The 27,523-nt window shown below is 41.4% G+C and overlaps 1 protein-coding gene across 1 annotated transcript in view; it reads left to right on the forward strand.

The window, feature by feature from the left end:
• Positions 1 to 3,781: 3,781 nt before the first annotated feature.
• Positions 3,782 to 27,523, forward strand: part of MFSD2B (MFSD2 lysolipid transporter B, sphingolipid) — a 57,376-nt gene continuing 33,634 nt past the window's right edge. The window contains exons 1-6 of the mRNA XM_054024569.1: positions 3,782 to 3,988; positions 11,640 to 11,765; positions 14,599 to 14,723; positions 18,606 to 18,729; positions 21,531 to 21,609; positions 26,342 to 26,520. Coding sequence (XP_053880544.1) covers positions 3,866 to 3,988; positions 11,640 to 11,765; positions 14,599 to 14,723; positions 18,606 to 18,729; positions 21,531 to 21,609; positions 26,342 to 26,520 — 756 coding nt within the window. The 5' untranslated portion in view covers positions 3,782 to 3,865. The remainder of the gene's footprint in view (positions 3,989 to 11,639; positions 11,766 to 14,598; positions 14,724 to 18,605; positions 18,730 to 21,530; positions 21,610 to 26,341; positions 26,521 to 27,523) is intronic.

Raw genomic sequence — 27,523 nt, forward strand, 5'->3', positions numbered from 1 at the left:
TTGTTTGGTTTAATACTTTTATTCACTACAGTTAAGTGAGAGGGTTTGTTTTTTTGGGGGGAAATATAAGATTACGGCATTGCAGTGACCTTAGTTCTGCATAAATCCAAGAATTCTTGAACCCTGGATGACCTGCTTTTTTTGCTACATCACCCATACTGAGGTGTGTGAAGCTGTCCAGACAACTTGAGTGGTATGGTTTGAAATTTAGCTTCCAAATACTCATTCAAGGGAGAGTCAGATTAAAAAAATGTATCTTTAAAAATTACTTTTTTTTTTTAAACAAATTTATTTTTGCACCACTTACTGAAGTTAATTACTTGCTCTTCATTCAGCTTGGATAATACAAATGTATGTCTCAGTTTTGCTTACTGTTAATTTCACTTGCTGACTCCTGTTAGCACAGACAGCACATGGAATGTTCAGTTGCAAGTATTCTCTTTTTGACCCTGATGCTAATAAGGGTTCTAAAACCACTCTCCTTTCATTTTCTAACAAAATGGAATTTTGGATGCAAACTATCCTAATAATTCCAATCCTGATAAGAACTGTGCAGGGATAGCTTAGTGGTTTGAGCATTGGCCTACTAAACCCAGGGTTGTGAGCTCAATCCTCGAGGTGGCCATTTTGGGATCTGGGGCAAAATCAGTACTTGGTCCTGTTTAGTGAAGGCAGGGGGCTGGACTTGATGACCTTTCAGGGTCCCTTCCAGTTCTAGGAGATATATATGGAGATATACCTAATTTTTTTTTTTTTTTTTTTAACTGTGCAGGGATAGCTCAGTGGTTTGAGCATTGGCCTGATATACCTAGCATTGTGAGTTCAATCCTCGAGGTGGCCATTTTGGGATCTGGGGCAAAAATCTGTTTGGGGATTGGTCCTGCTTTGAGCAGGGGGTTGGACTAGATGACCTCCTAAGGTCCTTTCCAACCCTGATATTCTATGAAATCAGGTGCACTCCTTTAAAATAAAAAATAGTGAGTACAGTAGACACAGGATTATCAAATTAAATGCATCTGAATCTCTAATGTAGGACTGTATAGGAAAATGCATGCGTTTGATTATCAAACGTCAATGTTCTATTACATAGAATGTGCATGACACCGCTAAATAGCAGTATCCTGCTCCTGCATGTGTATAGTACAATAAAAGATATTTCATAGCTTCTGTTGGTGAAAGAGACAAGCTTCTGAGTTCCTCAGGTTTAGGAAAGGAAATAGATATGCAATGTAGACATTTAGTAAGAAGAGTTAGTGCAACACAATTTAAGTACCCAAAATCAGATTAAATGGAGGCAGTTGTTCTTTCCAAAAACATGCTAATAGGGTAAGGAGCTGTGTATATAACTATTTTGCAATATTTGTTCACTTTTATGTTACCACTCCCTACAAAGACTAGAATATCTCTGTTTGGTTACTGGCTCAGTGATGGATTATAATCTGCATTTTCTTGAAACAATGATTGTGGCTGCAGTTGCAAAAAAGACTTTTAATAGTACACATATGATGGTTGTTTGTGAATCCAAAGCCTTAACATAATTTGGAAAGTCAAAATGGCCTAGAGCAAAATGACTGAAAGATACTCTAACCTCTCTCCCCCCTGCAATACAGGTACAATTTAAGCAAGAAACTGAAAATGAGGTCAGACACCTGCATTTGTGTATTATTCCCCTGCTTCTGTATTTCAACACCTGGAAACACTTTAAACTAAATTAGAAATTGCTTCATGTGCTGGGTTTTTTTAAATGGGGCACTCGACTTTTGCTTAGTTTAGCCTGTTTCTAGAACAAGCTTTGGATTCAGGTTAACAAGTGAGAAATGCTGGTGGAGTGGCTCAAATAAAGACTAGCTAAATTTACCATCTGTTATAAACCTCCAGTGCAAGGAATTTTAAGGGCCTGATCCAAAGCCCCAAAAAACTTCTGTTGCCTTCAATGGATTTTGAACCAGAATCTAAATATGAAACTGAAATTGTAGCCTAAACTTGACTGGGTGAATGAAAAATAAATCATACTGTCTGAAATCATGCTGGCCTGTCTAGGTAGTTCTTTGAAATGCCTAGTTCTTTAGATTAGATTATAAAAATTTGCTACTACAAGCATTTTTGGCAATATAGGTTGCAGAGGGATTGAATATCAAAAATTATTTCTTAGTTTGCTATGACTGTTCTAAAGCTAGGGAGCCCGTTTAGAGAATTCAATTAAATAATTACGGTAGTTGAGCTGTTGAAAATCAGTCTGGCCACCAGGTGCTGCACATGTGGACTGGTTTATGAATATTTCTGGGGGAAAGAAGTCCCTATTTTATTAATTCTAAAAAAAAGGGGGGGGGGGGGGAAAGTGAGCCTTACGCTGCATCTGCAACCTGAAGTTCTTTGAAAATAACTAATCCACTCCAAGGCTCTAGTTGGAGGAACCATTGCAAAGCTTTGCTAATCCATACATTTAGTTTCATGCCCAAAGCAGAAAGATTATTCCTTTACCCCTAGGGGAGCAAAATTGGTTATAGAAAATGTGTTGTACAGAAGCAAAATAAGTAACTCGAAAAGTACCCTCACCCTCGGAGTAATAGCGTTGATATGGCGCTAAAACACCCATGCCAAGTTTTAGCCTTCGGTGACTATTTTTGATTGTCCAATTGCTCGAAAACAGGTGTGCTGACAGACATCTGCTGTGTTAGAGCCAACTAAAAAGCCACCTTGTAATTAACAATGGTGCTGTTGGATGGGTTGGTTATTTATATAAAGGCACACACTGCAGGCGTTTTTTCTTATACCTACCTTGTGAGTGAATATGGGTCTGATCTGGCTTTTAAGTTATTTTGGTAATATGATCCTGAGCGTTTTAAAACAATATAGCTGTACAGGCGGCCCCCTGAAGCCCAAGTATCATAAATATTTAGACTAAGCGCTAGATAATATTTGAAACTAAATTAAGGTAAACTCCGTTTGAGGGGAAAAATGGAACTGGGCATTCTTATTCGCCGATCCTTCGTTCAAGAGCAATTTAACCCTGGGTTCTGGCACGTCTGTGGCTCAGCTACAGAGCCTCGGCAGGGGCACGTTCTCTCAGAAAAGGGTCTTTCACGTGGGACGATTTTAAAACTTGTACTTAAACAAATACGGGGCGGGCAGCGCCGAAGACGCACGAGATGAAATTGAAATCCAGGGTCGTGCCACCCTAACGTTGCCGTTCGTGGACAGCACTGGGATTGGGAAAGGAGTTAGCATTTCAGCTCTGTGGCCCCGTCCATGTGACGGTACAGGAAATGCTGGCGCTGTGCAGTCCGGCGCTCCAGTAAAATAAAGTCTGACTTTTAATTTTGCAAATTGTTTGGAGAGAGTTTATTTATTTTTTTTCTTCCTTAAAGGCGAAGAACAACGCAGCGCCTTCTCCCCGTGGCTCAGGGTTTGCAGCTCTGCTGGGGAAAGTGTCCAAACAAAGCGTGCTGCTCACCGCCCTGATCCGTGCTGCGAGATGCAGCCTGGGCATCTTACAGGGGAACGACTCTGTGCATGCCAGGCAGGTGGAGGCGCCCTCCCAGCTCCGCCGCATTGGGGGTGGTTGGACACCTTTGCACTGGGGCTGCAGCAGCAGCTCCTCCCTCCCGCGCCCGGAGCATGCTAGCAGGGGGGATCTGACTGCAGCGACCCTGCAGGGAGTCTCGGGCTCCAGCCAGTGGCGGAGCAGGAGCAGCAACCACCGAGGCTCCCCAGGGAGCTGCGGCCCTTAACTGCTTCTCCCGCGCCTCAGATGGCTGCGGAGGGGCCCCCGAGCCGCTACGAGCTCGGCCCGGCCCCGCCCCCCGGCTGACAGGTGCTGAAAAGCCCCGCGGCGGACGGCTTGGGGGGCGGCGGCTGCTGGGGCATGGCCGGGGCTGGAGGGGACACCCCGCAGCAGGGGGACGGGCCTGGGAAAGCGGCGCCGAAGGCCACCCTTCTCCCAGAGGAGCCGCCGCAGGAACAAGCGCTCAGGCGGTCCGCAGAAGAGGTGAGCGGCTGTGACTGCCCGTCGGGTCCCCAGCATCGCCCCTCGGGGCTGCTGGGCTTGCAGTGCTCCGACCCCCTTTGCTCCAGGCCCTTTCCCCCGCCTGCCCCTGAACGAGTTCGCCAGGGACCTCCCTGAGAATCTTAATTACAGTGTCCTAGAAATAATCCAGGAGCTCCGGCTCGCGGGGTGCTGTTCCCGCAATAGGGACTGGCCGGCTGAGATGCTTGATCACTGGGTTCCAGTGATCATCCTCTTTGCTGGACTCCCGCCCTGTGCAATGTGAACGAAACTCAGATAGATCCTCAATGAACGGTGACTCTTTTTTTGTTTGTTTGCCCCGGTGTAATTTTATTACTTTTCCTAAATTCCTGCCCCTCCAAGAATAAACTTCTTGTGTAGCAGCTTCTGAGGTAGCACCTCCTCGGGGGGTATCAGAAACACTAGATGCCTCTTTGACTGAGAACTTTGTCACCAAACAGAAAGCAGCATTGGAGTGGTTTTTATGTCAGAGATATTTTATCCACTGGGATTTGAGAGAACACGATATATAGAGATAGATTAGATATGTATTCTTCTTAGCATGGATCATATTTCCCCAAATGCTAGATATTTTCAGTGTTTGCAGTGTTGTAGCAGTGTTGGTCCCAGGATATGAGAAAGACAAGGTGAATGAGGTAATAATATCTTTTAGTGGACCAACTTCTGTTGGTGAAAAGGTAAGCTTTTAAGCTACACAGAGCTCTTCTTCAGATATTTTCAAAGTGTTTCCACAGAAATTTTTCACCCTTATCCCTTAATGTTGTGCTATACTCAGAATATCTTTTTTCAGGAGCAAAATGCCCAGTGTCTCTCACTCCTTGGTAATAGTTACGGGGGGGGGGGGGAATGGAGTAATTTTTCATCCATCTTCTTTGTGAGCACATTTCCCCTGCAACAGAACAAGAGTTACAGACCGAAGGGTGCAATTTTGGGGGGAACCCCTTTACTATGTTGTTTGTAGTATATGGTTGGAGAAGTGTGCGTTGAGAGCTCTAACAATATTCCAGGATGTATTTGTATCTTCCTAGAATACAGTTTTCCAGGGAGGCAATAGCTATAAAAGAAGATGAATATTTCCGTTTAAATTGCTGCCTGTGTGCATTTGTCTACATAGATATGAGCATGTGCATTCAGTTTAAAAATGGGCCTATTGTTCCATTACCGGTGTGAAAAATTAAGCACACAAATTGAGACATGCAGTTAAAGCTGAAATATCAACCTTGCTACACAGAAGATAGCAGCGTTAAAATGTCATCTTAAATATTTACCCCGTAATACATTATAAACTGGAATCAGATAGGTAACACCATATACAGCTTTGTAATATGCCATATCCAGACTGAAAAAAACAACTTTTTAAAAGGGAAAAAATCAAAATGGAAAAAGCCATCCCTTTAATTTCTGCAAATTCATCTGCAGAGTTAAATTCTAGTTGAGAGACAGGGTTGGAGGGAATCATTATACTGGGAAAGTTTCTCATCATGTTGAATCAGATAAACGTTGACTTAAACTATCTGAAAGTCTCAGCTGCTGCTATCCCTTCCCATTCCTCTTAAACCACTATTGGTTTTGTTCTGGACCTGCTTGATAAAGAAGAGCTTGTGACAAAATGTGTATACACCCAGCCGCAGTCCATCCAGCTACTGAAATATCTTCTTCTAGTTGCACAGGATTGCTTTTGCTAGTTGTCTTCTGAACCCACAAACACTTATTACTAATATTCTATTCAGTTTCAGTTCATATTAGTGAAGGAAGTAAAATTCCCAAGAAAATGAGATGTAGTTATTCAGTTACAAGATTAAAGACACTATTGTATATTAGAGAGACTTTCAAATTTACCTAAATTAAAAAACATCCACCATTGATCCACCATTCTACTTCAGAAGTGGAAGCACTCATTTTCTGTTTTAAACCTTCTTGCTTTACCTTAGATTCATAGAGCTCATGGCCAGAAAGGACCATTGTGATAATTTATTCTCACCTGCTGTATAAACACAGGCCATAGAACTTCCCTAAAATACTTCCTAGAGTGTATCTTTTAGAAAAAACATCCTATCTTCATATAACAATTGTCAGTTATGGAGAATCCACCATGATCCAAATTGTTCCAATAGTTAATTATTCTCACTGTTAAAAATTTACTCCTTATTTCCCGTTTGAATTTGCCTGGCTTCAACTTAGATATGTGTGATTGTTTCATTATTGTATTTTGTACAGTTTTTAACTCTACTGTAGTAAGTGCAAGGTTTCAAAGTGGATCTGAAGATAATAAGGAAAGAAGCTCAATCTTTCTTGCCTTCCTCCTCTTCCCCTCACTCCCATTTTTAAAAATAAATATTCAGGCTGGAGCTTTCTCTCTCTTCGCCCTGCTTCTGAAACAATCTGTAGAAGCAACTTGAGACTTAAATAACTTTGTTCAAATACAACTTAAAGAATCTCTCAAAGCAAGCCAGACTTTCTTTCAATCCAAAAAATCATGAGTGAAGAATGAACTTACTGAATGGCTAATTCTCCTGTTTAAAAAAATTGGGTTTAAGAGCTATTATGGTTACTTTTATTACAGCTGTGCCTAAAGGCTCCATATTGAATTAGAGCCCTATTGTGCTAAGCAGTGCACAAACACATAGAAAGTGTCCCTCTTCCGAAGAACCCAGAGTCTAATTTTTGAGATAAGAAGCAATGAATGGGTGGCATTTACAAACAAGGTGAGAAAGGGAAGGAAGGATGAAAGTAACGTTGATTTAAAATCATGTGCTTGCAAACCTTTGTAACAGACTCTCATATAGATCTGGAATGCAGGCTTTGCACCCTCTTATCATGTTGATTTGTGCCTTGGGTATGAGCAGGCTCAGTGATGGTGAGGCAAAAGGGCCAAATCTAACCCAGGATTCTCTTGCAATAAATGATTTGTGTTCAGCAATGCCAGAGTAATTAGAAACCTCTTTGGGTGCAATTCATCAGAGCCTACCACTAATGTCACAGCCCAGAATGGCAAAACAAATACAAGGAGAAATTGGGACTGAATGCCTCTGAGGTGGAGCGCAGTTTAAAATGCTGACAAAAGAAAACTGAGACAAGCATAGCACTTAATTCCTGGAGACCAGTGGGTCACTGTGTTAGGCACCATACGACAAATAACTGAAACTTGATCCCAGCCTGTTACATCTTGCAATCTAAGTTTAAGATGAGTCAATAGGTGGATATAATAGATAGGGGTGGGGCATAAGATAACAGTGAGACAGTTATCAATAGTGTAATAAGCGGTGGTCACAGCACCCCAGCTGCCTAACCACTGTCAAGTATTTCGCAGGTGGCTCATCATAGGTGAGTTTAAAAGAGGATAATGCAGTGGCCTGGTGCATTTTTGCAGGGAGCTTCTTCTCTGCATACAGCCAGTATGGAAGAAAACGTGAAAGTGCATGTTGAAATAATTTCAAATGGGCAATCAAGGGTGGAATCTTGCAGTTTATTCTTATATTTAAAAGGCAATATTAAAAAAAATCCAGCTTTCTGTCCTGTAAAGACCTATCACTCTAAGCCTTTCTACAAGAAAATGTCTAATACAGTTCGTCCTTTATAAAAACAATATATTTATATCACGATAACATCTAGAGGCGCCAACCAAGATCTGGAACCCATTGTGCGAAGCATGTGTACAAACGCATAGTAAGACACAGTCCCTGCCTCTGTGAAATAGATAAGACACATAGGGTGGGAGAAAGGAAGTGTTATTGTTCCCATTTTAGAGATAAGAGTACTGAGGCTCAAAGGTTAAGTACTTTGCCTAAGGCCACTGAAGAAGTCTGGCAGAGCCCTACCCAAAAGACCATCCTTTGTCCCATTATAAATCCCTTGGGCTGTTCAATGTGGGCTTACAGTTTCAAATCTTTGCAGTGTTTAAGCATGTAGTAATGCACAACTGTATGTTCAAGTGTCAGGGGCCAATTAAATCTCTAGTGAAAATTAAATATAAAGAGGGGGATTTGCACCCCGAGTATGAGACTTTCAAAAGTGTTCATCTCAGCATGCTGCTCCAAACTTTTTTTTTCCCCTTAATCTACAACACTCTTAAACAAGAAGTCTCCTGTTGGGGAAGTAGCATCCTCACTGTACAGGTGGGAAAAGTAAAGCACAGAGTGCATTAGAGAAATGGTTAGAATTTAGGAATTCCCAGCCATTTACTTTCACCACTAGATTCGCTGCCTCAAACACCATTGCCCCTTTCTAAGGCTATGAGAAGCAACATAGTCTAGTTGAATGAGCACAGGAATCAGAAAACCTGGTTCTAATCCCTACTGAATCTCTGGCAAGTCATTTAACTTCTCTGCCTCTGTTTCCTCATCTGTCATGTGGCTTATTACTTGCAAGGATAGATGAGAATTGTTTGAGCAGAGCTTTAAACCTGCAAAACTCTCTACAAGTGAGTGATATTGTACTAAATATAATCAGATTCCAGCCGCTCTTTTTATTCAAGCAATGGCATACATAGCTATAAACAAAATTAGTCACAGGTGAAAGCCTCCATTAACTGCTACTGAGACAAAAATGTTAACTTTGCTTGAAGGTGATCTGTAAGTATGCTACCCAAGCAGCCTAGCAGTATCTAGAAGGTGAGTAGAATTTCAATGAGACTTCTTAATCAAAAATGTAAAAGTATTGAGATCCTTAACTTTCTAGCCGTGAAGCTGACTGGAGAAATGAGAGTTGCTCAAGTCTGTAAGTCTCATTTTTTTATTTATTGCTAATTATTTCACAATGTAATATAACTATTCTAATTTCAAGTTCTTAAATATTAACTGTGGTGGACTGGAACTGCTATATAATAATTTTTAATACGGTATGTCACCTAGTCAGTGAGGTGAAGTTACTGTATGGGAAAGTCTAATAACTCAATGTAAGTGAATTAATCCATTGGTCTAGCTGAATGGGGGCTGTTGGAAAAACATGTCGGAAAGCAACACAATGGATCCTGACAAACAGCCTCCCAAGAAATACTTAGTGGGAAATTACAGGATGATAGACTACTTCCAGGCTCCAGCCCAGATTAACACAACTGTGTTGCAAGTGCTGCGAGCCAACAGTTCAGAGGGCTATAAACAATAAAAAATGACTTAGTCTCTGGGCAGGGGGGTGATGAAAAAGATTGAGCAGTTTTTAAAGGACACTCTCTCTGAAGCAGAGGGAAAGGAATTGTCTTTTAAGGGAACAGATTATGCCACCCGGACGCTAATGCTCTCTGTGTTGGGAGAGGAGGGGAGGTAGGAACCTTATACCTAACAGGATCCCCTGCTGAGGTAATCATGGTTAGCACCTCGGGACTGCTGCTCAAGGCATGGTCGGAGAGTGGAAGAATCATGTAATTCCACTCCAAGAGAGATGATAGCTTGAGGCCCAAGATGTGAGAGGTGTATGTACTCAAAGAGGAGTCAGAGATGTAGTTAGACCAGTAGCGGTGATTTGTACATGGAGATCTTGCTCTTTATCTGTATAGACATCACTCAGAAACAAAGGACTTTCATAAAACTAATACACTTGTTTACACCTATTTATATAGAATAGTTCAAAGGAGCCAGGCCAGATCTTGAAAGATTCTGTTGTCCATTAGTTCTTTATCAGTAAGTACACTATCACCTAATAATAAAAAAAAACGATACATTAAAAATGCTTTGAGAAATAGGTAATACATATCAGAATAATAAAGCATTTTATTGGAGCCTCGTCATTTTATTATCTTAATCTGACTGCAGTGGAAGCATGAGGTTATGTGCATTCAGTCCAGATATTTGGCCGCAACCAAGGCAGACCTAGGATTACCATTGCTATTGGAAGGAACTTGTAAAGGATCAACAGTTTTTTAAAGAGGGATTGAATTTAACAGTTAGAATTCTCAGAAATAGTTTTAGTCAGGATCTTAGTGTGTGGCCCCCATGGTGACTGGCACTCTATACTGAGATTAGCGTGTGGATATTTCCCACCTATGTTTTCAGCTAACACTAATACAGTAAATCAGAGTTTTTAGAAACATTTGCCAATAATGTGGCATTTTCCCCTATGAAAACCCGTTATCTTTCATCTATTAGACTCCTAACACTTTGTCTCTGAATTATTATTTTTTATAATAGGGTACAATAACTTATTCTGTTCCTTGATTTTTCTGCCAGTTACTTTCAGTCTAATAGGTACATTTTTTGCTTAGCACGTTTCATCCATACATCTCAAGGTGCTTCAACAAAGATGGACAAGTATCTTCAGGTAAAATTTTCAAAAGCGCATAAGTGATTTAGGCGCATAACTCCTAATGAAAAGCAATGGAACTTAGGCTCTGAAGTCACTTAGATCCTTTTCAGAACTCTACCCATTCTGCCTATTTTTTAACTGAGGCACAGAGAAGTTAAGTGACTTGCCCAAGGTCACACTGGAATTCTGTGGCAGAGCGAGGAATTGGACCCAAACAGTGCTCACAGTATGGAGAAAAAAGTTGGAGGGACCCTGAATGTCAAGCAGCTTGCTTTTTAATTTAAATAGTAGTGAGAAGCAAGGGGGTCACAAGACAGAAGTCCGGTAGCCCCTAGAACAGGGGCTGGCAACCTTTCAGAAGTGGTGTGCTGAGTCTTCATTTATTCACTCTGATTTAAGGTTTCGCATGCCAGTAATACATTTTAACATTTTTAGAGGTCTCTTTCTATAAGTCTATAACATATAACTAAACTATTGTTGTATGTAAAGTAAATAAGGTTTTTAAAATGTTTAAGAAGCTTCATTTAAAATTAAATTAAAATGCAGAGCCCCCAGAATGGTGGCCAGGACTCAGGCAGTGTGAGTGCCACTGAAAATCAGCTCGCGTGCTGCCTTCAGCACACGTGCCATAGGTTGCCTACCCCTGCCCTAGAAGAAGTAAGGGGGCCCAGAGAACTGCAACCGTCCTGTAATTCAAAAACTGGACCCAGACCTTCTGAGTCTGTGTGCAGATCCTTAACTGAAAGACCATCCCTCTTCTCTGAATATTGTCTAAGTAGAATAATATGAGACTATTTATTGATTTTTGTGGTCTGAAAGAATAGATACATATATAAGCAAAAAAAAATTGATATCTGATAATTACTCAACATTTTGCCATCTGAATAATTCATTCTTGGGCAGAGATAACACCGATCCTCAGCAAGTCATCCAAGACCCAGGAGCTGCCCTATAGATAGTGTCAATACTCTAGAAAGTCTGCCTGATTGCTTCTTATCATGTGTTCATGGACTCACTGCACTTGAATGGTCCATGCCCACTTGCAGCCCGTAAAAAGTGTGCTTTTCAGAATTAGCTCACGGGAAGTCAGTGCACCTGGACTCCAGTTCTGGTAACTTGGAACAGGCATTGAAAGCTGAATCACAGTGTTCAAACTTGGTTTCCTGAAGTAAGGAATAGCAACCAGTAGTCTGATTCTCAGTGGTGCTGAGCATTGAAGTCAGTGGGGTCTCTGGATGTTCAGCGTCTATGAAAATGCTGAACTTCAGATCACTTAAATAAGTGCCTGAATATGAGTTTAACCATAAACTTGTGAAACTTTTATTCTTAATGTTTTGCATTTTCTCTTAACTTGTCTGTTCTTGTTCTGTTTCAGCTCAGACAGGAAGACAGACTCTCTGTTTGCAGCAAATTATGCTATGCAATAGGAGGTGCTCCAAACCAAGTTGCAACAAGTGCCACTGCTTTTTTTCTACAGATCTACCTGTTAGATATAGCACATGTAAGTAATGTGCAAAGTGCTTTCTGGCTCCAACTTTGTTCAATTACGATGTCATCACCTACTTAATTTTCCTGTATCTAATATTAAGATAATTCAACTAATATACCTTTTAAACTATATTCTGTTGTTGTTTTTAATTGTTCAGCCCCTGTTAAAACTCTTTTGAGTTTAGTGACAAAACGTATTTAGTAATTATGCTTGATAAATATAATAGTATCGAGAGTGGATGGTAACAGTGCTTGATTATCTGGTCCCTATTAGTTTAATTGTTTGTCACTCCCACTAAATAAACAGAAAGGAGCCATTTGTTCCACAGTTTCTCCAGCAAAGGTCTGAGCTCCACTTTTTCCCCCTCCCCTCAACTTTTTAGGGGTCACACACCTCATTTTACAGGGATTACATGGAATTCTTCCCCACATAGAGGATTGAGCCATTCTCTTCCAAATCCCGGCTGTGCTGTTCCTGTGGGATTATGAAGCCCACTATGCGAAATCTTTTATATTCAATCTGAGCCATTCCCAAGAAATTAACATTCAGAGTTAACCCTTTGCAGCCTTCAATTTTACCATTAGAATTCCATCCATCTAATTTACCCTCATAACCTATCTAGGTATGTATATAATCCCTCACCACCTAGAAACCTTGGACCAAATTCAGAATTGCTGTAAGGAACTACGAATTGCACGCTCTTATAAGCAGGTGTGAATTGGTCCCTGTTGTATTTTAATATTTGTATCATTGCATTTAGGGCCCTGGTCATGGTAAGCACTGTGCAAACATGTATACAGAGATAGATCCCATGCTAGAAAGTTTATAATCTCTCCAAGTTTCCCTTCAACACTCTATAACCTAGTCCAGAATTAATTTCCTTGCTAACCCATTGTGTTATCTGAGCAATGCCAGTGCATGAACCTTCTCATCTGAAGCTGTCTGTGTGCCCCTCATCACCATAGTATCTGAGCACCTGTATCTGTATCTCTTTGGCTCATTGACTATCTCATTTCTAATTTCAGTGGAAGTTTATACCTTTTATCCCTCCTCCGTGCCTCTTAAATCCGTTTCTCCTGCTGTTATCTAGTGGAGCTGGATGGAAAATAGTAAATATTTTTGGTGGAAAAAATTCAAAAGAAATAAATTTTTTTTTTAAGTTGGGGGGAACATTTTTCAGTTTTTTCAAAGGGGGAAAACCCAAATATTTGCATAAATTTGTTTAAGAATAAAGACCATTTTTTGTTGTTGGAAAAAAGTTTGGATGGAAAATTTTCAACCAGCTCTTATTTAATATTAAATTTTTCAATCGCTATGATTTAATTCTAACATAGCTTGGGATAAATTTTGTATGAGACATGCACTGCAAATGTGTGCAGTGTCTGCCTTTAACAGATCATGGTGTATATCCTTGACGTTTCAAACCTTATCCTCACTTTGTCTGTCTTTGCTCTTCCCTTCCTATTGAAACAGAGAACAGCAGAAGATTTTGTAGGCAGTCTCGTTAGGCAGCTCCAGTCTCAATAAAGGTTTTGTTTTTTAAAGCAACATGGCTTAGCAAAACCGATGATATGCATATTGAAATGACTCTCTAGTCACTTAGCTTGGTGACAAGGAAATGCTAGAGTAACTACAGCAGATCCCACCTCAGGTGTCCCCTGCTCTCTTTCACCCTCCATGACTCTGTTGTTTATATGTGAATTCTTGCACTCAGTACAGATATACACCTCTACCCCGATATAACGCTGTCCTCGGGAGCCAAAAAATCTTACTGCGTTATAGGTGAAACCGCGTTATATCCAACTTGCTTTGATCCGCCAGAGTGCGCAGCTCCGCCCCCCCGGATCTCTTCTTTACCGCGTTATATCCAAATTCATGTTATATCGGGTTGCGTTATATTGAGGTAGAGGTGTATGTAGGAATGACTACATCCCACATAATTAATCATAATCTGAAAAATACACACTTGCTTGGTAAATTTCTTTTTTTTTCCATTTGATTTTTTTTTAATGTGGGAAAACTTTAAAATGTGCTTCATTTGACCAATGTGCTCTCTTCTGTTCTTTGGCATATACTGGATTTTAAGTAACAGTTTACATTATTCACTTGTGACCTTAACTGCAACTGTTATTAAAAAAACAAACAAACTAGATGTGTTCCAAGTTATCCAAATTCATCTTACTCAGGTTTAGTTGGGGAAAAAAAGTTGCATACAGAAATGTTGTACAGAAAATACAGAATAAGCATTCAGAAGAAACAGTATTATTTTGGAATATTAACTCTAGTAGTCACAGTTCAGTTATTTGTAGAAATAAGCCCATCATGCCAAAACCACTTTCACAATTAGCACCAGTTGGCACTCTTATAGGTAATCTCAGTAGAGATACTAAGGACTGAATGGGCATGGGAAATGAACTATACTCTTGTCTGCTCCAGCTCAGGAGCAGAAATTTAGAAATGGGGTCTTGTGGGAGAAGCTTACCTTACCTCTACTTCTGCTGTATCTGGTTTTATGATTAAACCACAGACTTCAGTCTCCAGTGTTGTCTTGCTGACACCTCTTCCATGCATTAAATTCACCTATGATCTTTCTCTCCTGGCCTTTTCCCCGTCACACACATTCTCTCCTGCGTAGTGCCTGTATCTCAGTGTCTAGTTTGTTGTCTCGCAACACGCATTGATGGTGGAGGGCTAGTTATTCATGATTTTTAATAGTAGTCGATGTGTGTTGTAAGTGAGCTATCACTACACTTTACATAAAACACTGAGATTCTTTTTGGAAAGTTGTTTATGTTGTTTCATTGAATGATGGATCTTGTTTAGAGCACTGTGTCTATACTTTCAGATTACTCCGTTTCATGCCTCTTTGGTGCTGTTCATTGGCAAAGCCTGGGGTGCAGTTACTGATCCTGTTGCTGGCTTTTTTATTAGCAAAAGTAAATGGACAAAAATTGGCCGGCTTATGCCTTGGTAAGCAGAAAATATTTTCCTTTTTTTTTCCTTTTTCCTTTAATCCTAGAATGGCTTCATTGAATTAAACCTTTTTTGTTTTGTTTTTGCTTTTTCCTTTCTCAAATGAGACTGATTTTAGTATGGATAGAATACTCCTGTCTGCTTAGAAGATTGGGCCAAAAGAAACCTGATGAGGTTCAACAAGGACAAGTGCAGAGTCCTGCACTTAGGACAGAAGAATCCCATGCACTGTTACAGACTAGGGACCGAATGGCTAGGAAGCAATTCTGCAGAAAAGGACCTAGGGGTTACAGTGGACGAGAAGCTGGATATGAGTCAACAGTGTGCCCTTGTTGCCAAGAAGGCTAACGGCATTTGGGGCTGTATAAGTAGGGGCATTGCCAGCAGATCGAGGGACATGATCATTCCCCTCTATTCGACATTGGTGAGGTCTCATCTGGAGTACTGTGTCCAGTTTTGGGCCCCACACTACAAGAATGATGTGGAAAAATTGGAAAGAATCCAGCGGAGGGCAACAAAAATGATGAGGGGTCTGGAGCACATGACTTATGAGGAAAGGCTGAGGGAACTGGGATTGTTTAGTCTGCAGAAGAGAAGAATGAGGGGAGATTTGATAGCTGCTTTCAATTACCTGAAAGGGGGTTCCAAAGAGGATGGATCTAGACTGTTCTCAGCGGTAGCAGATGACAGAACAAGGGGTAATGGTCTCAAGTTGCAGTTGGGGAGGTTTAGGTTGGATATTAGGAAAAACTTTTTTACTAGGAGGGAGGTGAAGCACTGGAATGGTGGTGGAATCTCCTTCCTTAGAGGTTTTTAAGGTCAGGCTTGACAAAGCCCTGGCTGGGATGATGTAGGTGGAGATTGGTCCTGCTTTGAGCAGAGGGTTGGACTAGATGACCTCCTGAGGTCCCTTCCAACCCTGATATTCTATGATTCCTGTTTTCAGCTGCACATCCATAAAATTACAACAAGCGGCTTTCTTGGAAGCTCCCTGAAGAAACCACTCAATTTTTTAGAGATGGGCCGAAACTGGAACCTCAAATCCAAAATCCTGTGGAATTTGGGTGGGAGAGGATCTGAACCTCCAGATCTGACCAAACCCCTTTGTGGTTTGAGTTGGATTCTGGAGTCTTTTGCCTTTGTCATTGATTTCAGTCTCATAGATTCAAAGAAACTACTGTCAGAGTATTTGAGTTAGTGACTAGACCTGTGCAAATAACTGATTCTCTTCCCCCAGCCCCCCTCCAGTTTGTTGGCCAATTGGAAAATTAAAAACAAATAAACAAAAAAGAAATCCAAGTTGACCCAAAAGAAAAAAATTAAATTTTTAGTGAACTGAAAAAGTTTCGGGTTGAATAAAACATTTAGTTTAGCAGGAATGGTGTCCCTAGCCTCTGTTTGCCAGAAGCTGGGAATGAGCAACAGGGGATGGATCACTTGATGATTACCTGTTCTGTTCATTCCTTCTGGGGCACCTGGCACTGGCCACTGTCGGAAGACAGGATACTGGGCTAGATGGACCTTTGGTCTGACCCAGTAGGGCCGTTCTTATGTTCTTATGTTTGAAGGAATTATTTTTTTTACCTTTTTAAAATAAAGTTGAAGTAAAATTTCAAATGAAAAATTGTTTTGAATTGAAAAATCAAAATACTTTATTCATTCACGAGCACTAAACTCACTGTATGAATAAAATTAAGCTAGAAGAAGATCATGATGAGGTAGGGTGCATTTTATAATAACCCAGTGGGATTAGCTGTTTTCGGAATCATTTCTCCGTTCTGTTATATCCTGTAAATACTGTCTGTTCAGGACAAAGAATAGTGTTAGAATGACTCTCAGCCTAGCATCACATAGACTTATCAGCCCCTTGCATTAAACTCCCTAGTGTACAACTTGCACTTACACTTCACTTATCTAATCAAGCCTTTAAAATACGCTTGTCAAACAGCCGTTGTTTTTCTGGAGGAATATTTTTTTAATGTTGTATTATCACGGAAAACTCTTTTACCCTATAGTATACAGCACTGCCCATTTACACCCATTGAAGACCTGGTATTGTATTTCTAATTAGCTTAAAACACCTTTTCTTGGGGTTTGATTTGATTAATATTTGTAGAGTGAAATTATTACAGCCATTTAAGTTTTTTAAGTGAACTAGGTAATTATGCAAACTTCACTCCTTGCCCCATCTGACAGGTGTATTTAATAAAGAAGGAGTAGATTTTTTTATTAAAAAAAGGTTAAGGTTTTATTTAATACAGTAACAAGCCATCAAAATGTTGGTAGTCTCCTTTTTACGGAGTGTAATGTTTCAAAGGAATGAGCAGGTGCTGGGATAAAGGATACTAACGCACAATGTTACACATTAGTTTCCTTCAGGAGGAACCACAGATAGACTTGTGATTCAGCAAGGCATTGAATCACATGCCTAACTTTAAGCATTAATATTGAAGTGAATGGGGAAGGGAAAGTGAAGGGTAGGAAGGGGGAAAAACAAGAAAGACAGTTATTTTTGTGAAGTAGCACAAAAGTTTGCTGTAAGAACCATTTTGGGGACAGGGAGGGTGAGTTTCCCCTACCTAATTGCCTTGGGATGCTTACATCACATCCTCGTTTACTGCTTCAAGGGCTGCCCCAGTATGAGCGAACTGAGCTGTGACCTAGAAACCAGGAAAGGCAGAGAGTACCAGAACCTGGCTACTTTCCTTGCTACTCTACACATTCAGCTCCCAGTGTTGCCTTTCATCCCATAGAGCAGTGTGGAAGAGCCATTGTTTTGCTGAACTATTTACCTACATTATTCTTTTGTAGTCCACTTTTTCAATACACCATTGCAAAAAAATCAGCTGACCCCTAACGTCAATAGGAGAAAACAGTAAGAATAGGCCTGTTGTGAAGGGATTAATCTGTTTTCTCTTTTGTTTGAATTTTTATTGTGACCTTGGTCATCTAATTGCATTGTTTAATGTCTGCTTTGCAAGAATACTGGAGAACACTGGTGCTGCATGTCATGCTGTGGGGAATGAATTGCATTTGATACAATGAAATTTGAAAATAGTGTTGTTTGTCTGATAGCCTTATATTAACTTGGCATATTGCTGCCTAGTGGCTATACTTGAATTCAAGTTTCCATGATATTTTTTTTAAACCATCCTTACTCATTAGGGGGCTGATCCTGCTGCTGTTGGAGTCATTGGGAGTTTTGCCACTGACTTAAATGGGAGCAGGCTTGGCCCTACAATCGTATTTCACAGGGATGGACAAACGTAGGTCCTAGGCAGTTCTACAACGTGACGCATGGCTGCCTCTCACCTATCACACTGAAATGTCAGGTCAGCAGTGAAAAGGCTAAGCTGAGAGGAGAGTTGGAGGTGCCAGGAGGGGGAAAAAAAGACCCTTGATAATAAAGAGGCTTGTACTGGCAGGTGGTGAAGCATGTTATAACATGTGACCATGTGGCTTGGTTCTCAGTGGGGCTTTTCAGTAAAGGTCTCGGGGTGTGTGGTGGGACTAAGTATTGACCTCGTGGTTATACCATAATAGCGGATGCAGGTTTTTTTTCCTGTTAATTGTAAATACATCATTAATTATAACTAACCTTTGCTCTTTTTCTTTAACTAATTATATTATTTAACTCTGGGGTGTGTTTTGGGGGAGTATGATTTAATATTGTTATGTATTGAATTGTGCTGATTATGCATTAATGGACTGAATAGTATTATATATAAACTGTGTCAAATAGTGCATCTAAAGCATTTTGAAAAACTGCACAAAATTAAGTTATTGCTTAAGTAGGTGCTGGGAAAGTTAATTTCTTTTTTTGTCAACCCAACAAGATGCTTTCTAATTAAGGTGACATGAACATGTCCTTCATTGTAGGATGTTGGGGTGTACGCCCTTCACGATTGTGTCCTATTTCTTCATGTGGTACTTGCCTCCTTTTGTAGCGGGAAGAGTTGTGTGGTACCTGACTTTCTATTGTCTTTTCCAAGCATTGACGACAGTAAGTAGATCTAGATTTACAACATTCTCAGCAATAAAATGCTTTCATTTTCTGGCTTTGCTTTATGTGCCTTCTGATTTAGTGGGTTGGGGGTTTTTGCACCCAGTTTGCACATTGACTTTCAGTGAGACTTAGAGTTCTAAGTGCCGAAACTACTTTTAAAAATGGGATTTAGGTATGTAAGTCACTTATTGCGTTTGGAAGGCAATGGAGAATCAGGCCCTCAGCTGTGAAATAGTTACTAAATAGTCATTCTTGGATATCCCTGGATGGGGAGGCTTGACTTCTTCACATTGATTTTAACATGAAGGGGCCTTACACCAGGTTAGCGGCAATATGTAATTTATGTATCATCTTTCATTTCAGTGGATTCCAAAGCACTTTTCTGACAGACTGCATGCCAGGGGTAATCAATAAGTGGACCGCGGGCCAAATCCGGACCACCAGACGCTTTTGAACAGATCCCAAAATCTTCTTATGTAGTTATTGTTATCATTATCATCGGGGCTTAAATTCAGCTGGAGCTGTATATTTCAGCTCCCCCTGGTGTTTTTAAAGCATGTTGTGGGTTGTGGGGGGCTCCGGGAAATACTCTGTGAGAATTTAAGCCCTGATTATCCTTATTTTTTTTATTATTTTCTCTGGAGTCTGGTGATGTGCAAAACAAGACCCAGGTTGTGAGAGGACACATGCACAGGAGAGGGCATGTGTGTATGTGAATCTCTGTTACAAAGTAATCTGCAGATTTAAAAAGCTGGAAAAACACTAGCTGAGAGCTCTCTGTCCAAATATCAACCTGACCTGATCTTGCTTAACTGATTAAATCTCATCTACATCGCAGTTTAACATAATGTGGCTGCAGGCCACCAAAATACTTGAACTCCTGAGTGACTTGGGCTTTTGTCATTCATGCAGATCATTGGAAGTTTAAGGGTCTGCTATATTTCAGTTTTTGGTTGGAGTATTAAGCTCAATTCCTTTGTTATTTTCTATGATGATAGATTGTCATTAAGAAACCCACAGTGAGTTTAAATGAGCAAGAATTTTATTCCCTGTCTTTTGAAGGAAAAGATCTACTCCACCCTTATAAAATCCTATTCGTGATTTCAGCTTTAAAGCCTGTTTGTACTGAACGTAAGGCATCAGGACTAGTCAGAAAGAAGGTTTTAGTTACAGCTCAGTAAGAAAACATCAACATTTGCCACATGTAATAGAGGCAAGTATGCACTTTGCGTGAATAGAGTACCATATGTCCTTCCCAGATATGTTCTCTCCTATTTTATCACATAAAGGAACAAAAGGCTAGTCCTGTTGGTTTAAAGCACAAGATTGGGAGTCAAGAGGTCTGGTTTCTCTTTCCAGCTTTGCTGAAGACCAGCTCTGTGAATCTGGGCAACTGGTTTAATCTCTGTGCCTCCGTTTTCCCTTTAATAAAATAGGAATATTATTACTTACTTATCTTATAAAGAGGGCGGTTGTGTGTATTTATTTACATAGCACTGGAAGCTTATTAGATGCTTCCGATAAATATATAGGCGAGGTCACTGTCTCAAAGGGTTTGCCATCTAAATAGGCAAAAGAGAATAGGATGGCTAGGGACAAGAATAAATGCTAGAGCTGGAATATTTAGCATACGTGTTGTTTCAAAATTTTGGAAGTTATTTTTTGTTTTAGTTTAAAACTTCGAGGTGAGAATTTATACTATATCTTTACTGCCAAAAAGGTATGTATTTTACAGCAAGATAACTAACTCTCTCCTATTAGGAAATGCTAGTAGTAACAAAACTCTGTAGCGTTTACCACAGTGTAGCTGCATAAGGCCAACCATGAGCATAGGCGCCGACTCCCTGGGTGTTCTGGGGCTGGAACACCCATGGGGAAAAATTGGTGGATGCTCTGCACCCACCGGCAGCTCCCTGGCCCCACCCCCCCAGATCCCAGCTCACCTCCGCCTCCGCTCCACCTCCTCCTCTGAGCGCGCTGCCGAGTCCTGCTTCTCCCCCCTCCCTCCTAGCGCTTGTGCCGCGAAACAGCTGTTTAGCACGGCAAGCGGTGGGAGGGAGGGGGAGGAGGAGGAACACGGCGCGCTCGGGGAAGAGGCTGGGCTGGGGTGGGGATTTGGGGAAGGGTCCAATAGGAGCAGTGAGGGGGCGGAGTCGGGGCGGGGCTGGGGACTAGCACCCACCGGCGCCAAGGAAAGTTGGTGCCTGTGGCCATGAGTGGTGTGGTTATAGTGCTGACCTAACCTAGCTACGTCACAGAAAAAACTACAGAGCCTTTTGGCCACTAGGATTTTACTTTGGGATAACTAACACACAGTAGTTATCTTGCTGTAAAACAAACAAAAAGACTTTCTTGGCCGTGAAGACAGCCTTAGGCAGTGTCTTCACCAGGAAAAAAGGGTGCATTCTTTGTGTTCACTAGGATTTTACCTTATGTTAGTTAAGAACACGGCTTTTTTTCCTGGTGAAGACAATCCCTAAGAGTTTTTGGCATCCTGAAAGAAGAGTGGTTTTTAAGGAGGAAGTTGAAGGAGCACAAAGCGGAGCTAAGGTGTACTGGGTACGTTATTTATTATTTATGTGATCGTATCACCTTGGAGCCCTAGTCATGGACCAGGACTCGATTGTGCTAATTGTTGGATAAACACAGAACAAAAAGATGATCCCTGTTCCAGAGATCTTATAGTCTGAGTGAGGGAGCAAATTCCTTTGCCCAATTACACATTGTTCCAGGCTATCAGAGGAACTGAGTACGCTACCCTGTAATGCTTTCCTATGTGGTGTTCTTTCTTTATGTAGTTATTCCAAGTACCGTATTCTGCTCTCACCATGTTTCTCAGCCCAGACCAGAAGGAGAGAGATTCAGCAACAGCATACCGTGAGTTTGACATGGGCTTCTTGTTTTAAGTTTGGTGTCTGAGTTTGGTTAAAATCCCTTTTATTGAAAGAAGTCTCCGGACATTTGTGTGGCCTAATATTGGGTTTCTAGACAAAGAATTATTAGGCTCTAATGGAAAAATGGGGCATCATAGGTTTTTTTTTTTAATGTGCCTTGTAAATATTTCCATCTTCCTTCATGTTTTACAACTGTTAGCCTGTTGGATTAGCCACAGACTTTCCTCCCAGGACATAAGTTAGCCACAAGAAACTACTCTTATCTATAGTGTTCTCTGTATTCATATAGCAACAACTGGCTTTAGAAATCATGGTGGCTAATTATAGGTGATCTGCAGAGGGGAAAAATTGGTGTTGATTATTTTTATAATGACATTTAAATAAGGCCTGAAAGTCTCTTTTTTTTTTTTTTCCTTTTTGCCTCCTTTGGATATTTTACAGTAGAAATTCAGGTCTTGTCTAATCCGTTTTTCATAGAAGACTTTGTGGGTGACAGGACAGCTGGTAGATTTGATATCATAGAACCAAGAAAATTAAATGTGACCAAGAAGGAAAGTGACTTGTCTAAAAATTATCTATCTTGTTTTGGTTAAACTCATTCAACTGTAACGCCCATCAAATAGTTTGGAAGAAAGACCTCTGTTAAAACAGTCAGTTGATCATAGAATCATATAAATGTAGGTCTGGAAGGGAACTTGAGATGTCGTGCAGTCCAGCCCCTTGCTGAGGCAGGACCAAGTATAGACCTCTTGTCTTCCAAAAAGTTCTCCAGGAAAACCATACAAGACTTGCTGTTCCTTTTGTTTTAAAGCTAAAGGGAAAAAAAAGTCTTAAAACTCCCTTTCAAGCTTTCTTTATACATCATAAAGAGCAAATAAGGGCACAGTTAATTTTTCCTCCTCTTCACATCAGCTTTAAAGTTGTCATTTCCCTCCTCCTCCCCACCCCGTCTCTCCCCCTTATATGTGAATATAACAGTCCATTCCTAGGTATCCTGGCCAAAAGCAGTGAAAGTGAAGAGAGAGCCTGCTATTTTGCTTGGGCCAAATTACTCAAGCTCTACATGAAAAACTATGTCTTGACTTGGCCTTCAATATTCCCTTAGTGCGCTTCGAATTACATGGCAGATTTTTTTGGGGTGGGGGATTGCTTTTGTTTTTTTATTTTATTTTATTTATTTTTTTTCCCCCCTGGTTGTGCTTGTTTTCTTACTGGCAAGAGGCTTTCTTCCTCTGTTTGTCAATCTAATCCTCAACATGCTGGCTAGACTAAATGTAAAACAAAACTGTGTAACCGGAATGGTATGGCCAAGTTTTTGAACAGACACAAATCCGAAATTTCAGAATTATGATACCCACAGCATCCATAACTCTCCCCTGAGGTGCAGTACATATGTGATCTTTCATGTTATCTAATATTTCAACAGGAAGCATGGTCTAGTAATTAAAGGACAGGATTGGGAATTGGGAGATCAGAGTTCTGTTCATATAGACAGACTGAGGGAGAAAAGGGAATAAACTTTGGGAAAGTCACTTAAACAGTATGCCTTAATTCCCATCTGCAAATTTAGCATAATACTTACCTCTCAGGGATGGTATGACACCTGTACATTAATATCTTTGAACTCCTGAAAGGCAGCATGTATAGACAGTGTTATCTTATTGTTTATGATTGGGTTTTATATGTCCAGTTGTGCAGTGCAGCCATGTTATAGCAGTGGCATGAATAATAACTTTGAATTGCCTGACTTGTGTGTGTGGGTTTTTTTTAAATATTTCTTTGGTGCTGAGATTTCTTGCAGTGCTGATGTTGACAAGGGAAATGGTCTCTTTTTACAAGGTCTTCTCAAAAACATTCCCCTCTGGCTCCTCTGCCTGATCCAAAGATCACTGTTTTTGTTTGTAACCTCTAGAACATCAGCTAAAGGAATCTGTTAAAGAAAAAAATGCGATGTAATATATGATAGTGTGCTTTTTAATAACATTGAGGCTATGGCTATACTACAGCTTAAGTCGACATAAATTATGTCGCTCAGGCATGTGAATTAGCCACCTCCTTGAGCGACATAATTTATGCCGATTTAAGCACTGGTGTGGATAGAGGAGAGCTTCTCCTGTTGCCATAGCTACTGCTGCTCGCTTGGGGGCGGAGGGGAGGAGCTGGAATAATTAAGCTGACAGGAGAGCTCTCTCCCATAGCCTGAGAAACAGAGGTACCACTGCCCTCCACTGGAAGAAGTAGAACTCCTTAACCATGTCAGTTCTATACTGTTACCCACTATTTGAATGCATGACAAAGGTAGATACTTTCAAAGTTATTTTAAGGCAAGTTCTACTTAAATTTAAGAAGTAGAACCTACCTTAAAACAGCTTTGGAAGCACTATTTTCTTGGCTAAGCTAGAAATTAACCATTAAAATGTAATAGATTATAGTTCACAACGACTTTGAAATATGCCACCTTTTCAGCCCAACACTGCTTAGAAAAGAAAATGCATTTGCAGGTGAATTTCTATTGCATCTTATGATGGCTTTCTTCTTATCATATGCAAGCATTAGGTACAGCACACCTTCACTAGCCACTATAGAGGTTACAAATGAAGAGGTGGTATTATGATACAGTGCTGTGACTCATCTCATAGCAGATGACAGAACAAGGAGTAATAGTCTCAAGTTGCAGTGGGGGAGGTTTAGGTTGGATATTAGGAAAAACTTTTTCACTAGAAGGGTGGTAAAGCACTGGAATGGGTTACCTAGGGAGGTGGTGGAATCTCCTTCCTTAGAGGTTTTTAAGGTCAGGCTTGACAAAGCCCTGGCTGGGATGATTTAGTTGGGGATTGGTCCTGCTTTGAGCTGGGGGCTGGACTAGATGACCTCCTGAGATCCCTTCCAACCCTGATATTCTATGATTCTGTGCTCTGTAGTTACCCATTGCACCAGATGCTCAGCGATTTTTGAAGCTCTGCATGGCATGTCCAATTGAAATTTTAGATTGGGTTACAGCCAAATATTTTAGGTCAGACTCATATTTGGATCCGGGCTAGCCAGCACTTTTGGTCAGCCAGTCAAGTTGGGAGTGAAATTTGGGGTTGGTGACTTAACCTGAATCAAGAAAACACGTCAGGTGACCCATAAGATCACATCCTCCATTCCATGGTCCTCTCTGTTTGAGAAGATAGCAGCAGTTGCTGGAAAGTCCCACACTGTGGAGAATGAAAACTCAAAACAGGAAACCTCTCTGTCTCTCTTAAGTAATGGCTCTGCACCGTCTTTCATCTAAGCCCAAACAAGAGTACTCATAACACACATTTGAAACAAAAATTCTCTTTACACAAATCAGGAACTATCTCTTTAAGTCATGCATGTTTGGAAATTGAATCCAGTTTGACGGAATGCAATAATGAGAAACCTGAATTTCGGATTTGTGCTCAGCACAGCAGACTTTAAGTCAGTAATGTCTAAGCAACCCAGTTTAGGGGGAAAGAGGATGCTATAGCTATATTAATTATGCATCACTTAGAGTCAGTGATGGTCCATGGATCACAGTTTGAGAAATGATGAACTAGGCAAACATGGCATTATAAAATGAGAGAACTGACTGGCTTGATCTCTCTGGAGGCTTTTCATTTAATGCTATAATACTGAGATGTAATGGATTTATCATTCTCTAGATCCTTAAAATGATGCTGCTCCTAAGATACTTGTCTCCATGGTGGAGGTAACTCCTGCCCCAAGACAGGCGAACAAGTTAGTTAATTCACACAGGTCATTTCCTACCAGACAGAAGGAATACCCTGGAGCTTTTGGGCTGATTGAGGGGATGGTATTCAATTTTGTGATGGCATCAGCTGCTGTCGTCACCAGTAGAAGTTGCTCTGATTAAAAACCACAAAACAAAACAAAAAGAGGCCCAATACACATGTGCAGTTAGCGCAGTCACATGCACACAGTTCTAAAAGTCTGGTCCTCAGTCACTTTAGATATTAAAACTTAGCATATAAGGGCTTCATGTTCTTCACAAACATCAACTAAGATAGACAGGGTGACTGTGAGGTAGGTAAATATCCATCCCGTTTACAGTTAGAAAAAGTGGGTACAGAGAAGGTACTTCCTAAGTCACTGTTAGACCCAGGATTAGAACACAGGTGTTCTGGCTCCCAGTCCTGTGCTCAGAGAATGCCTCTCAGCATTTAAGCTATATTTCAACTGTATTCCCCTACATACATTAGCCCTAGCCATATAGCTCTTACATATGTTCTATAGCAGAAGTTCTCAAACTGGGGGTCAGGACCCCTCACAGGGTCACAAGGTTATTCCAGCAGGGGTCATGAGCTGTCAGCCTCCACCCAAAACCCCGCTTTGCCTCCAGCATTTATAAATTAAAAACACTTTTTTATATGAGGGGGGAGTCGTACTCCGAGGCGTGCTATGTGAAAGGGGTCACCAGTACAAAGGTTTGAGAACCACCATCTATAGTAATATAGAGGTGGTCAGAGAATGGGAGGTGGAATTCCAACTCCATCAAGGGATGCTGACCAGTTGTAACTGATGTTCAAGTTCTGCTGGTTTTGTTGGTGCCATTTGTGAATGTTCCCCTGTGTAAAAGGAACATCGCTTGCCTCAATCAGTTCACTCTTTAGTGAGAGAAATAGCCAGGCTTAGTAACAGCGGGTGAAACAAGCTCACCTCCTAACACATGTTTCTGCTTCCTGTTACAGGAATGACTGTGGAAGTGCTTGGAACCTTGATGGGAGCTGCGCTCCATGGGCAGATTGTGGCAAGCGCCCATGCCTCTGATTACTGCACCGTGAATCTCACCATAAACGCTGCCGACTTTTCCAGTTCTCTAAGCAACGCTTCCAACCTGGCTGAGCCCTTGGGCCTCCAGTCTCATGGAGTAAGTGCATGCGGTACAAGGACGCTAAAATCCCTAGGGGAGGTTACAGTGGTGTTGCAGCACATCGTCCTGCGGGATATACATGAGGCTGACAGGCTTAAGGGTGGTGACATCAGAGCCAAGACAGATGCATCATTTTGAACAAGCCTTGCTGTCTGTTCTGTTTTTAATTGTTTCTTAGTGTGACAACCAAATTATGCCGAGGAGCTTTGCTGAAGATGCTGAGACATGGATGCTGAGGAGGTGTATGGCATCTTTTCTCTTCCCTAAAGACTGGCTGGCTGTTTAAAATGGAAGCCTAAATAACAGGGCTGTCAATTAGCTGCCGTTAACGCGTGCGATTAATGCACAGCACGCTTAACGTGTTAATTTTTTTAAAGCGCTTTAATTGCAGACCCTCTGGGCAGGAGGGCAGCATCAGCTGCTACAGAGAACCTATGTCTGGTCAGGCGCAGTAACGCGAGCTGCCAATGAAGAGTGGGAAGAGAAGGAGCTAGAGAAAGACGTGGTTCTCATCCCAGCCACGGAGGAGTAGCGATCTTGACCCCCCTCCAGGGTGACCATATTTCTTAAAGTAAAAACAGGATGACCAAGGGCTCATCCAAGCCGCCCCCCCACCTTGCAGGGCTCACCCGAGCCACCCTCCCCATGCCTCTCAGGGCTGGGGCTAAACTCCGCCCCACCCCGTGCCGCCCGCATCTGGGGCTGAGTCCTGTACTGCCGCAGCTGGGGCTGACCCCCCCAAGCTCCCCACTACCCACGGCGGGGTCTCCCCTCCGCCCCAGCTGTATGTCGGCCACAGCTGGGGCTAGGGCTGACCCCACTCCTGAGCCCCGTGCTGCCTGCAGCTGGGGCTGACCCCAAGCCCCGGGCTGCCTCTCTACTTCTACTTGAGATTCCCCTGTTTATCCATCCCAGGATTTATTTTACCTACATATTTGGCACTGGTGCAACCAATGCTGGAATATTGTGTCCAGTTCTGGTTCCCGCAATTCAAGAAGGA

The sequence above is a fragment of the Malaclemys terrapin genome, chromosome 3 (assembly GCF_027887155.1).
Source record: "Malaclemys terrapin pileata isolate rMalTer1 chromosome 3, rMalTer1.hap1, whole genome shotgun sequence".
In the NCBI taxonomy this organism is placed as follows: Eukaryota; Metazoa; Chordata; order Testudines; family Emydidae; genus Malaclemys; species Malaclemys terrapin.